Below are 11,051 nucleotides of genomic sequence, written 5' to 3'. Positions count from 1 at the left end.
ATATCTTACACAGTGGTTGTCAGTTTTCGACATTCTAACCACAGGTGGCTAGAAGAAAGAATAGTTCGTATAAGGTTTTCACGCAATGCCTTTATTAAAACCTGGTTTCTTTTGAAGGTGAAACATTTTTCGCAAACACTGTGATAGGAAATTATTCTTTTTTAGACTTCGAACGTTTTTGCGAGAATTCGCTAGTTGGTTAGGGAACTCGTCAAGCATTAAGTCACTGGAACTTGATTGAGGTAGCTGTATGAACTTCATCTGCAAAACAAAACAGTTTATCAGTAACATTAACGTTAAAATTTAAAATACATACCAAATTCGGTGGTGAAATGTGTTCCTGCAATCAGCAGCTTCGTCGAAGCTATTGTTACATGCGCCGCCCCCCCCCCCAATGCAGCAGCAGTTAATAAAAGCAATTTCTCTTTAGTTCGTGACGGTCTAGAAAACTTTGTTCTCCGTATAGCTACAGGCAAGAGGTCATAGCGATTGCAGTTTGTACCTGGCCACTTTCATGGTGTTGGTTATCAAGGCGCATATTCGAAGCTGCCTTCTCATCGGAAGGCAAACACTGGACGTGTTGATCTACAAATTGGGGCAGTGATTTGGTCTGCACCGCTGAGGCTACTTCGAATTTTGCCACAGAAGAAGTAGAAGTTCCAACGGTTGTCCGATCTTAAACAGTGGATACAACTGCATTAACTCCTACAGGCTAGAGTACGCATTAGGAATACACGGTTGCCCCTTCACAAACTGCTAACCTATTTTCATGACCTCTTGCTGGTAATCTGTGGATATCTGTTTATCTTCAGTCGAAACGGCTGGACAAAAGTGTTCCGTTACAAATCGACGGTAATAATCCAATCTTCTTTCCAAAACTTCCTGCTCAATCTGTGATAGAAACCCATAAATTCATAGTACGAGTACAATGCCCAGCAGCGGAAACGCGGTTCGCTTTCGCTTTTACGATCACAACCAGTACTAGTCACCCAGAGTGCATCAAACTACGAGTACCTGTCTGTATATGGATGTTGTCAGCAAACCAAGACCACTGCGTCCACTACCACGCGGCTACTAAACGTGCGGTACTTACAGCTTCTTTGTGTTTTGAGTTCGTTCGTGGATATGTCCCAATTCGCGCATGAGTGGGAGATGGCTGAATGTGTTAGCCTACTCACTCACTGCTGAGAGCAGATAGAGCTAATGGAACCGAGTGTTCGGTTCGCTGACAACACCTGAGTATCGACTAATGACTATCGTGCCATTCATGTGCCATAAAAGCTAGCGATAAAAAACTGTAGCGAACTGAGACGCTGGGTCGAAGATTCATGGCTCACCTCTTCGGAGGATATTTGGCATTCCAGTTGTTTTAATGCTTCTGCAGCATTCTGCACGCACGCTACAGAATCAACATTTCGGATTTAAAGGTCACAGCAGAACGGACGCCATTTTTGATCCATTGTGCGTGAAGGCCACTTTACCGTAAAAATTTTGGATGGGATCTATTTCTGCCCCAGTGATGTCCATGCCCGATTGGTATGGTCTCCTCTTTGTACAGAGGTACCGGAATTTATGGGGCAGGTCGCCTTAGCACTTATCGGTTAGGCCGACGTCCATAATCTGTATGGCTTGGAATGGAAAAAAAAACCCAACAGCTACTGTTTTACTTTCACGCGTCCAAAATTTTTATGGGAATTCGTTAATGCCGTTGACATCTGTTCGGGACATTTTATCCTTTTGATTATTGCACTTGTGAGAAGTCTGATGACAATTTTCCAAAACAACTGTGATCGATCGTACAGCAATCATTTCAAAGCTAAACATATATTCCAATAAAGGCACATTCGCCCGGCAGTGCTGCTGTTTTTCTGTGATAACCGAAAACATCGTCAACAAAAAAGCGTTTTCGGCGCAGAATTATGGAGCGCTTCTTATACTCTTACAGTTTTGTAAGAATCTTTCTAATATGATCGTCTGTTCGAATTCCTGATTTAAGAAGCAAAATCAAATCATGTTACGGCTTGTTACAAGAAGCTTACCAAGAACCGCACAGCTTCACACCACACAGAAACATATGTAACCAGGCAATGTTGGTTACGTCGAGCGATCCCAGCCAGTCTGCAGAATTCTGCTGTTGCTACAACTTGTAAAACAAGTTGCGAAAATCTATCTTCTTTTAGATTAGCTGATGTCCTGACTAGATTTAAAAATCTGCATCGCACACCGATGTTGGTGCAGAGCTGTCTGAAGAATGACTGAAAAGGCAAGTTTTATGAAGATTTTTGTCTGGCCGCCACTCACTGTGCACAAAATCGAAGAATTACAATTTCTGGTTTCAGGGTCCCGGTAGAACATCGAGCAGCCACACTAATCTCAATGATCCCAAGGCTAAATCTAAGCCGGCCGCTGCAACGCCAGCTAAGCGCCAACCGGGATATGGAGGCCGCCGAGATAGCGGGGCTGCCGGTGGAAGCAACCGTGATGCAACGGCGGGACAAGTTCCCTATCAGATTGATGATCAAATGCTCAATGAACTTAACATTCGTATGTCGCATGATGAGGCGGCTATGCTGGATATGGAACGCGATTTCCAGTTGGTCATCAAAGATTTGATTGGCAATGAAAGTCTGGGCAAGTTCCGTGTCGAATACGAAAAACTTCATCAGGCCATCAAAATGGCGCATGAGAATGAAATCAAGTTGATGGGCAAATGCCGGGATTTACATGCGGAGATTGTTGCCAACTCCAGCAGAATAACCACCGCAACTCGGTTGGCGCAGGAAGACCAGGCTACCATACAAGCGCTGAAGAAAGAGATAGAGAAAGCTTGGAAAATGCTCGATGAAGCACATGAACGGGAGGACAAAGCCGGAGAGACCATAACCACACTCAAAATGGAAATCGGTAATCTGACCCGCTTGGTAGAGAAGAATGCCAATTTTGCAACCGGTCAAGAACACAGGTAAGCTGAGAGGTGGAGTAATTTCCTTTGCGGGATGAACGTCATACATTTCAGTGCACAGGAGTTGCTGCGAACCAAGGACAAGCTGGCGCAAGAGCGCGATGAGTACATTGTCAGACTGGAGCAAGCCCAGCAGGAGCTGGTGGAAACAAAGAACAAAATTGGCGAAATTGAAAGAAATTTTCAGGACGCCAACGCTGAGAGGTGTCTGGTAGGTGTTATGCACTGTTATATACATCAAATGACAGTAATCACTGGATTTTTGCTAATCGTGTTGCGCACTTAATACCGCCTTGGCTTTTAGCTTGTGGAGCAGTTAGCCGAGAAGAAAGACGAAAGAAGTCGAGAAGAAAGACGGCGAGAAAAGCTGGAAAGGGAGCTCAGGCAGGCGAAACAGGAAGTCGTCGATGCCAAAAAGGAGGAAACAAACCTATCGGATGATCTGGCCAGGGCGGAGACAACTATGGCACAACAAAGGACACAGCTACGCGAACTAAGGGTTACGTTTTATTTAAACAACTGCACTAGAAGTTCATGGCTTCGCCAGACGATTATGTTATGTTAATAAAATGCGCCTTCTACTTACTCCTCTAGTAGATAAATGTAAGTTGGCCTATCAGGTGGAAGTTGACCGCATGAAAGCCGATTTGGGAGCCATGGAGAACAAACAAAAGAAGCTGCAGACCGACTACGACACACAAGTTAATACCGCGGAAGAACTGCGTAAAGAAAACGTCAAGATTAAGCAGGAGCAGGATTTGCATGAATCGGAGGTGCACCGAATGAATGTCGAAAATGGGAAGCTCACGAAAGCCAATGAGGCCATTCTGCGAAAAGTACAGACCTTAGACCAGGTTAAATCGCAGCTGGAGTCGGACCGGGAGATTCTTAAAGAGCAAGCGATTGAGCTGGAAAAGCGACTTGAAACACAACGGCTGCAAGGCATAGCAGATCGAAAAGCAATGGAAGATCTGTTAAGAGAACGTGACACTATTAGGAGAAATCTGGAGCGTCACAGTTCGGATGCCGACAAGCTGGAGGCGCAAATTCTCACAGCCAAAATGGAAAAACACGCGCTTGAGCTGGAGATACAAAGATACGAGCAAGAAGCTCAGAAATCCAGGAGAATTTTGGGGAATCTGGAAAAGGAGAGAGTAAAAAATGCCGGTTAGTCAAGTGCAAAAATTTTAAAATGACTCAAGTTTCAACATACTTTGCGAGCACATTCTGTTAATTTATTCAAGGTACGATAAATGCATTGAAAGAAGAGATTCTAGACATGACAAAGAATGTCAACGACAAAGACAGCAAGATTGCCGATCTGAAGCGGCAAAACGAAGAAACCGATGCGAAGACACAGGCCATGCGTAATCAACTAGAAACCATCCGCACCGAGCGCAACATTCTCAGCAAGAACGTCAGCGATGCCAATGAAGAGATTGAAAAGTACAAGCGACGAATCAAAATTATGGCAGATCAGATGGAACAACTACGGGATCAAATCTCCAGAGTGGAAGGTGCTATTGCTAAAGAGCATCTGGAACGGCAGCGTCTGGAGACGGAGCGGAATACACTTCGGTCAGAGTTGACACTGCTGAAGAAGAAGACCCAGGATATTGAGAACAAACTGGGTGATGTCGAATCTGAGCAGGTTAAATTAGTGCGGATTATTAAGCATGCCGACCAAGAGAAAGAGCAAATGTTAAAAGAAGTTCAGCGTATTACGCGAGAACGGGATATTCTCGGTACGCAAGTGGTGCGCAGGAATGATGAACTAATTTTGCTGTCGGAAAAGATAAAGATCCTGGAATCTATCATGGAGAAGGGTGAAGGAGCTTACAGAGCACGGTTGGAAGATATACGCGTGCTTAAGCTGGAATTACAGGTAAAATAAATATGTTCAAGAAACTGAATCGTCTACTTGAACTCTGATGTTAAATATTAACGTGATATTCATTTCGCAGAGGCTTAACCGCGAAAAGGGTATAATGTCCAGGAATTCGTCAGCCATGGAAGAAATGCGTGCGGAAATTTATCGCCTGAATAAGGATCTCCTGTCGGAGAAGAACCACTGTAAAACTTTGGAAGAAGAGCTACGAATTCCCGCTAATGCCCATCGCTGGAGAGCGTTGCAAGGAAACGATCCCAGCACATATGAGCTGATACTCAAGATACAAACGTACCAGCGTCGCCTGATCAAGAAGACGGACGAAGTTATACAGATAGAACGCATGCTGCAAGAGAAAGAAAATCTGTACATCGAACTGAAATCAATCATGGCGCGCCTACCCAGTCAGGAGATTTACGAAAAGGTCATACATCTCCAAAAGGCCTTGCAAGACAAAACCAAACAGATGCGGGTAAAGTTCTTTGCCTCAGTTATTTACATGCAAAGCAGCCATAATGCCTACAGATCCTTTTCGTTAAAAAATCCATTATTTTTAATTTAGGGTCTAACAGCGGATGTCAACATGTACACGTCCATGTGGAATGAAGAAAAACTCCTGAATGAGAGATTGATTCGAGACATCGAAGAGTACAAAGCACAGTATTTCCGGCTGCGAAAACTTAGCGACAAACGGTCGACTTCCCAAATTTTTAGAAAGGGAAATGCGGATTATGGTACAGATTTACCATTGTACCAGAAGACAATCTTTTACGGGGGTGGTTATAAAACTCAGCCATCAAAATCTACACCTAACTCCCTTGCTCTTACAATGATTTCATCAAGGAGCGCCGAGCAGCTCAACCAAGAGGCAACACGAGCAAAAGATACCAATATAGCGGTGATCAATCTGGGATTTTCGCCAAACGTCAGTTGATCAAGTTCAGCACAACTTTGAAGCAGTGTATGTGTTAAAGGGTGATCTCCAAAGTGGTGCAAATTAGTGGATACTCCGATTTGGAATTTGGTTGGGACTGAATTGTATGGGAATCCTGTACTCCGATTTGGAATTGACTTGTGAGTTGTTACCTTGTCGTTTTTTGTACAGTTTGTTTTATTCTTATGCTGTATGTGCGCTATCAAGGAAGCACAGCACGGAGTCGTACTCATTATGTTCTTTTGGAATACCAAAATTAATGTATATTGCTGGTGCCATATGCCAAGTTTATACCAACCGCAGAGTGCGGACCGCACCGTTTTGCGTATAAGGTCAATAGAACAATGTATATTATACATTTCTGTAATGAAAACCGTAGTCACACCGAATAATTGGCTAGCACATATTGCGGCCAAAACAAACGAAAACTAACTTTTTTTACGTCGCAAAAATATCGTAGACCGCTCACACACCGACATCAAGGCCGTAGGCCTTAACTGAATACTTTTGGAAGTAGGTCGACGAATAACCGTAACCGAGAAATAAATTCGCAAATTATTCGCAGTCGTGCGTATTCCACACTCTTCCAAAGTAGCTGTCATTTCCTTGCCTTTTTTGCGGTTGGTCGATCTGCAACAACAATTCTGTTTATCCTACTAACATGAATGACGTCCGTATGTGCCGTTAAATCGCGAAGGATTAAAAAAATATTAAAATGAAGGAAACGATTAAAATTTAAAGTTTTAAAATGATTGATGTAGAGTAGATTTTGGCGGAATGATTTGCACTGTTACAATTTTATCACCTGCTGACGGCTTTTTACGCTGCTTCCGTGCTGACGACCGGTTTTTTGCTTTAACACGGTTCTTCTGATGATAGATCAAAGAGTCCGAGGCTTTTATATCTGACAGGGATGGCGCAGGGCTCGTAAGGTTGGCCGGCGAATCGGCACTGTCATTACTCGCGATGCTTGCTGCGTCGTCCTCATCCGGCGCATCGTTTGATTCTGGCAGGTCCTCACTGCTTTTTCTACTATTCCTTGAGATGGGAGTACTTGAATTTTTGAAGGTCTTTTCTCCTTCCAGAACGTCGTCGGACCGCCTTGCCATCCGCGGTGTGTTGAATAAATCCTCGCATAACGACGCCATACTGGATTGTCCGGCAGATGGAGCTCGGACTTTATTCCCCTTTCCTTGCGATTTCGACTTCCTTGTCCGTGATATTTTTTCGGAATTATCAGGAGCCGGCGCATCGCCACTGTTGTCGATGGTTTCACCGCCGTGAAAAACTGTATCAAACTGGTCTTCAAAAGGTGCCCCGTAAAACGGATCGGAATCTGAGAATGCGTTCCGATCATCCGATCGATCGTAATGGGATTCCCGAGAACGGCTGCCAAAACTGATCAAGGACGTCGTACCCAACGGCTTTAGTAAAGTTTTCGGGGAACGATGAGGACTGGCTGACGGGGTGCTTCTGCTTGCTTGTGGGAACGATGTTGAGGATTTATGGTTGTGCGCGGTACGGTCATGGAATGATTCATCCACCGAACTTCTGGAACCTATGACCTAGAGCAACGAGATTGAGAGAAGCAAAGCAGATCGTAAAAACGTACTGTACTCCCGCGTACAAAATGCACACTATTATGCGAACTCAGAGTACTCAGAACAACACAAAAATTTCCCTTAAACCCTCACTTTGTTACTTTAGAAGAGCATAATTGAAAAGTCCTAAATAAAAGTGCTTCCTGTACATATGAGACGGCAGACAGAATGTTTTAAATACGTACTCGGCGAGAAGTAGGATCTTCCGCGGCCACATAATCTGCTTCTTTCTGTCCATCCTAGAGTAAAATAAAATTTCAGAATATGCAATGCATAGAAGTATTTCATAATAGAAGAAGATACGTGTTGGACTATTCAGATTGCGGTGCCCTTAATAAAAATCAGACTTCGTTCAAGACAATCAATAAAACCAAAAAATTACATAAAACCAAGATTAATAACCAGGATCGCGCGCACATAATCAGCTGAGAAAAGCGCACCGGCACGATTCCACGCACATACATGCGAATTTGTCCAGGAAGTTTGCTTGCATTGATGTCTGCTAATTGTTGTTCGATGCAGTCCATTTGGCGTTGTACAATCGATTCATCGACACCAAACCAATCGATGGAAACATTGTACCGAATATCGTTGATGTTTGACTGCATCTCAAAAATTTCGTGTTCTTGTAGCGAGCATGGGGTAACTAGTCATGCCTAGGATAGGTATTTTTGTATTACCATTCTACTTAAGTAAGTACTTCCTTGATTCCACCTAAGCGGAAACGCAGCTCCACAAAACAGTTGTCAGTTTCAGTACCGAATGTAACCACGTTGCGTAGCGATAATCACCTCTGGAGTTGCTGTTGTTGCATAAGTATACAGCGTAGTCCTTAGAAGGACCATTGCTTCAACAAATGTAAACCATCAGAATGTAAACCACTTCTGGAGTGTCATAGTTTTAATACGTATTTCGTACATAAAAGGGGATTGCGCCAGGCGTTAATAGTACTTACTACTGTAGTACTAAAACTATTAACAATTCAACAAAGAAATTTCTCAATCGTTCAGCTTGCAAACCTTTACGACTCTGACAGAATTTTTCTACCAAATCGCACTAAGTACGCAAAATATATGTGTGAAACAGCAAAGTGTTTAACAGTCAATCCGTATTCCGCAAGATAACAGTCCAAAAGTCCAAGGCAAAACGCGTCCTGAATACTTCATCCGTTTATAAATTTTGGTAGAACGCACAACAGCCGCATTCGTTGTGTTGATAAGTGAGCAAGCAACACCGTATCCAAACCGTTAACGCATTCAAGGCTATGTCTTGTCCATTTTAACATCCCCATTATCGAACCAAATTTTCCGCATGCACATCGGACATTTCATTTGGCGTTTTAACCACTCTTCTATACATTCTCTGTGGAAGTAGTGACCACATGGCAGGGTACAAATGCTCAAGCGGTCATCTTCTTCCAGACGACAAATGCTGCAAAAGTCATTCCACGCAGCAAACGTTGCTTCATCCGGAGACTGCAATGCATAGATAATACACTTTGACCAGCAAAAGATCTGTCCATCGAGTCCCCGTACTACGGCCTGATGGAGTGCCGTCATCGCATCCATAAGTCGTGATAAATAGATCACGGTCAGAAAAATCATGTCCACGCGGTCCTCCCACAACAGAGTCAGCACAACACTGTGAAGCGCAATAGCGAGTGCTTCCCGAATACCATGTTTCCACAAACTGGCGAACCAGTCTGTTCTCTGCAGAACAACATGCCACAGTTTTGGTGGTCGCTTCTTGATTAAATGGGCGTAACTGGCTACAGCATTAATCAGAATAACGCACGACAAAACGATCAGATCTCCAACGGCTAGACTGGCTTCGCCGTGCATCCACATCTCAAATTCAGGAGTGAATAACGTGGATCTGTCTTTAAGCCAACCGGAAGTCAAAAGTTCTCGGATTTTTAGTGGCGCTTGCCACATTCTGTGCGCCAGGAAGAATCCCGCGATTAGCACTGCTAGTGCTCCATCAGCGACAGTCCGAATAAACAAAATATGATCGTCTACCTCGTCCATGGCGGCTATACGGCAGTGACCTAGCGCATACAATGACAGCTTCGACAAGCGGTACAGAACAAAGAAAATGCAGAGTCGAAGCAAATGGATTTGCGCCACTGGATATGCCGTCAGATTAGCAAGAGAGCAGAAGATTATCAAGTATCCACAAAGGTCATACTTCATAACATCAAATTCTCGTGAATCACTGTCCGTTAAGCTGAGCTGCATTCCTTGTACCCAATGTTCCATGGCGTAATGGTATACTGCAGAGACTACCCAACACGCTCCAAATATCGTAATCCAGGAATTAACAGTGTTATCCACAAGGTTTTGCGAAAGATCCTGTATGGCTGATTGCGCACCGTTCCCGTAAAAGTTCAGCGAGAAACGATAGAAGACTCTGGAGAAAAGCACCGCAGCATAGGCTCGATTGATGGGGTCTTCTCCAACTGTCTGCCATATGACTGCCTCTAGTGCAGCATAGTATGGAGTGACTATCCTGACGCTGATGGTTCCTCTGTACCGGATCTTCATCATGATATAACTGGAATACAGGCGCCACACGAAAGCACTGGTCAAATAATACAGTGCGGGAGCGGCGGTCACGGAGATAACGGTCACAAAAAAGCTCAACCGCCACGATTCATCCGCAATTGGATACCAGAATATCTGAACAGCACCGACAACTGCCGGCATTTTTGGCCAGAAGAACATCAGAATGCCGTCATGAATGACAGGCAAACCATACAGTCGCCCAGCATTTGGCAACCCCATTGATTCCAGCATACGCAATTGACGGAGATTGTACGCCATCCACGCGTGTAAGATCTGCACAGCCAAATAGATGGGAATCCAAAAGAATATAGTGGTGAAAATAGTCAGCATATTTAGTCCCAGTACGGCCGCAAACAACGCAAGGGTTTCCATCCACAGCGCCCATAGAACTATTTGAGATGTGGGATAACAGCGGATGACGAGCCATGCGCCCAGAACAGCTGAAAAACGCAGCGCGCTGGATTATTCTGCGCAGTTATCAATCCCCGTACACGTCGTCCCTACCGCTCGCCAGGGATAAACGTAGTCCGAGGGCATTAAAGAATTCCAACAATGTGGGAGAGCCAGGAGGAGAAGGAACAGTTGAAGGATTGAGATACTTTAGGCGCATTATGGATTCATTTAAAGAAGGAGGAAGGGGCGGCCATGACCACGCAGGTCCGATTACATAATCGATAAACAATGCTAATGGTAGTCGGGCTATCATATCCACAACCCAGCCGTTAACACGTAGCACCAGCATATTTTCGTCTGATTTTAAAAGACTGTAACGCTCAGGACAGAAGCCAGCTGGTAAAAAAGACAGTTCCAGTCAGTGGAGACCTCGATCATTCATGCGTAGGCGCTTTTAATACTTTTAAGTTGCATGGTGCGTGGTATCAATATTGTGGTCAACCGGACAGGAAGAAATGTACCCACTCTTAATTAATGGGTTCATGCCACTTTATTCTTTAACTTACATACTTAATTAGCCAAAAAGAGCTGTACTCAGTTGAATCGGCACTTTCTTCGAACATAATAAATTATTGTATCGGTATTGATTTTCGCAGCTGAATTTATGGTATCTATGGCAACCAAGCTGTTAGGAAATTTATTTATTATT

The 11,051-nt window shown here is 44.0% G+C and overlaps 4 protein-coding genes across 5 annotated transcripts; 1 reads left to right on the top strand and 3 right to left on the bottom strand.

The window, feature by feature from the left end:
- Positions 1-75: 75 nt before the first annotated feature.
- Positions 76-2,050, bottom strand: LOC129586965 (uncharacterized). 2 transcript variants are annotated; one of them, XM_055480526.1, is made up of 6 exons: positions 1,944-2,050; positions 1,482-1,868; positions 1,338-1,399; positions 762-891; positions 503-675; positions 76-261 (listed from the first exon to the last, which is right to left on the bottom strand). In XM_055480526.1, exons 2-6 carry the CDS (start codon positions 1,525-1,527, stop codon positions 79-81), a joined length of 594 nt encoding a protein of 197 aa, XP_055336501.1. In that variant the 5' UTR covers positions 1,528-1,868; positions 1,944-2,050; the 3' UTR covers positions 76-78. The 2 variants fall into 2 exon arrangements, with proteins under 2 accessions (XP_055336501.1, XP_055336500.1); XM_055480525.1 differs by having other exon boundaries at positions 1,482-2,015.
- LOC129586963 (cilia- and flagella-associated protein 58-like) lies at positions 1,837-6,088 on the top strand. The gene is made up of 8 exons (XM_055480522.1): positions 1,837-2,263; positions 2,340-2,962; positions 3,017-3,173; positions 3,267-3,461; positions 3,583-4,129; positions 4,207-4,847; positions 4,927-5,322; positions 5,413-6,088. The coding sequence occupies exons 1-8, from the start codon at positions 2,252-2,254 to the stop codon at positions 5,782-5,784; spliced, it is 2,943 nt and encodes a 980-aa protein (XP_055336497.1). The 5' UTR covers positions 1,837-2,251; the 3' UTR covers positions 5,785-6,088.
- Positions 6,060-8,141, bottom strand: LOC129586964 (uncharacterized). The gene is made up of 4 exons (XM_055480524.1): positions 7,826-8,141; positions 7,571-7,624; positions 6,590-7,349; positions 6,060-6,414 (listed from the first exon to the last, which is right to left on the bottom strand). The coding sequence occupies exons 1-4, from the start codon at positions 7,991-7,993 to the stop codon at positions 6,383-6,385; spliced, it is 1,014 nt and encodes a 337-aa protein (XP_055336499.1). The 5' UTR covers positions 7,994-8,141; the 3' UTR covers positions 6,060-6,382.
- A 135-nt stretch (positions 8,142-8,276) lies between these two features.
- On the bottom strand, positions 8,277-10,975 carry LOC129586769 (uncharacterized). Its single transcript, XM_055480174.1, has 2 exons — positions 10,454-10,975; positions 8,277-10,389 (listed from the first exon to the last, which is right to left on the bottom strand). Exons 1-2 carry the CDS (start codon positions 10,689-10,691, stop codon positions 8,648-8,650), a joined length of 1,980 nt encoding a protein of 659 aa, XP_055336149.1. The 5' UTR covers positions 10,692-10,975; the 3' UTR covers positions 8,277-8,647.
- Between the last annotated feature and the right edge of the window lie 76 nt (positions 10,976-11,051).

The sequence above is a fragment of the Paramacrobiotus metropolitanus genome, unplaced genomic scaffold (assembly GCF_019649055.1).
Source record: "Paramacrobiotus metropolitanus isolate TYO unplaced genomic scaffold, Prichtersi_v1.0 Parri_scaffold0000022, whole genome shotgun sequence".
Taxonomy (NCBI): Eukaryota; Metazoa; Tardigrada; class Eutardigrada; order Parachela; family Macrobiotidae; genus Paramacrobiotus; species Paramacrobiotus metropolitanus.
The sequence above is the reverse complement of the archived record's forward strand: the minus strand, read 5'-3'. Positions and strand labels throughout refer to the sequence as shown.

What these genes read in the sequence shown, in the direction of transcription:
- LOC129586965 (XM_055480526.1), bottom strand. Translation starts at nt 1,527, where the DNA reads ATGGACATCACTGGGGCAGAAATAGATCCCATCCAAAATTTTTACG. An exon ending in GCCAAATATCCTCCGAAGAG is followed by an intron (nt 892 to 1,337) that starts GTGAGCCATGAA and finishes TTTCTATCACAG; the next exon opens with ATTGAGCAGGAAGTTTTGGA. An exon ending in AACACCATGAAAGTGGCCAG is followed by an intron (nt 262 to 502) that starts GTACAAACTGCA and finishes TTTGTTTTGCAG; the next exon opens with ATGAAGTTCATACAGCTACC.
- LOC129586769 (XM_055480174.1), bottom strand. Translation starts at nt 10,691, where the DNA reads ATGCTGGTGCTACGTGTTAACGGCTGGGTTGTGGATATGATAGCCCGA. An exon ending in ACGTTTATCCCTGGCGAGCG is followed by an intron (nt 10,390 to 10,453) that starts GTAGGGACGACG and finishes TGCGTTTTTCAG; the next exon opens with CTGTTCTGGGCGCATGGCTC.
- LOC129586964 (XM_055480524.1), bottom strand. Translation starts at nt 7,993, where the DNA reads ATGCAGTCAAACATCAACGATATTCGGTACAATGTTTCCATCGATTGG. An exon ending in ATGTGCGTGGAATCGTGCCG is followed by an intron (nt 7,625 to 7,825) that starts GTGCGCTTTTCT and finishes ATTTTACTCTAG; the next exon opens with GATGGACAGAAAGAAGCAGA. An exon ending in GCGTAAAAAGCCGTCAGCAG is followed by an intron (nt 6,415 to 6,589) that starts GTGATAAAATTG and finishes TTGTTGTTGCAG; the next exon opens with ATCGACCAACCGCAAAAAAG.
- LOC129586963 (XM_055480522.1), top strand. An exon ending in GCAACCGGTCAAGAACACAG is followed by an intron (nt 2,963 to 3,016) that starts GTAAGCTGAGAG and finishes CATACATTTCAG; the next exon opens with TGCACAGGAGTTGCTGCGAA. An exon ending in TGCTTAAGCTGGAATTACAG is followed by an intron (nt 4,848 to 4,926) that starts GTAAAATAAATA and finishes TTCATTTCGCAG; the next exon opens with AGGCTTAACCGCGAAAAGGG.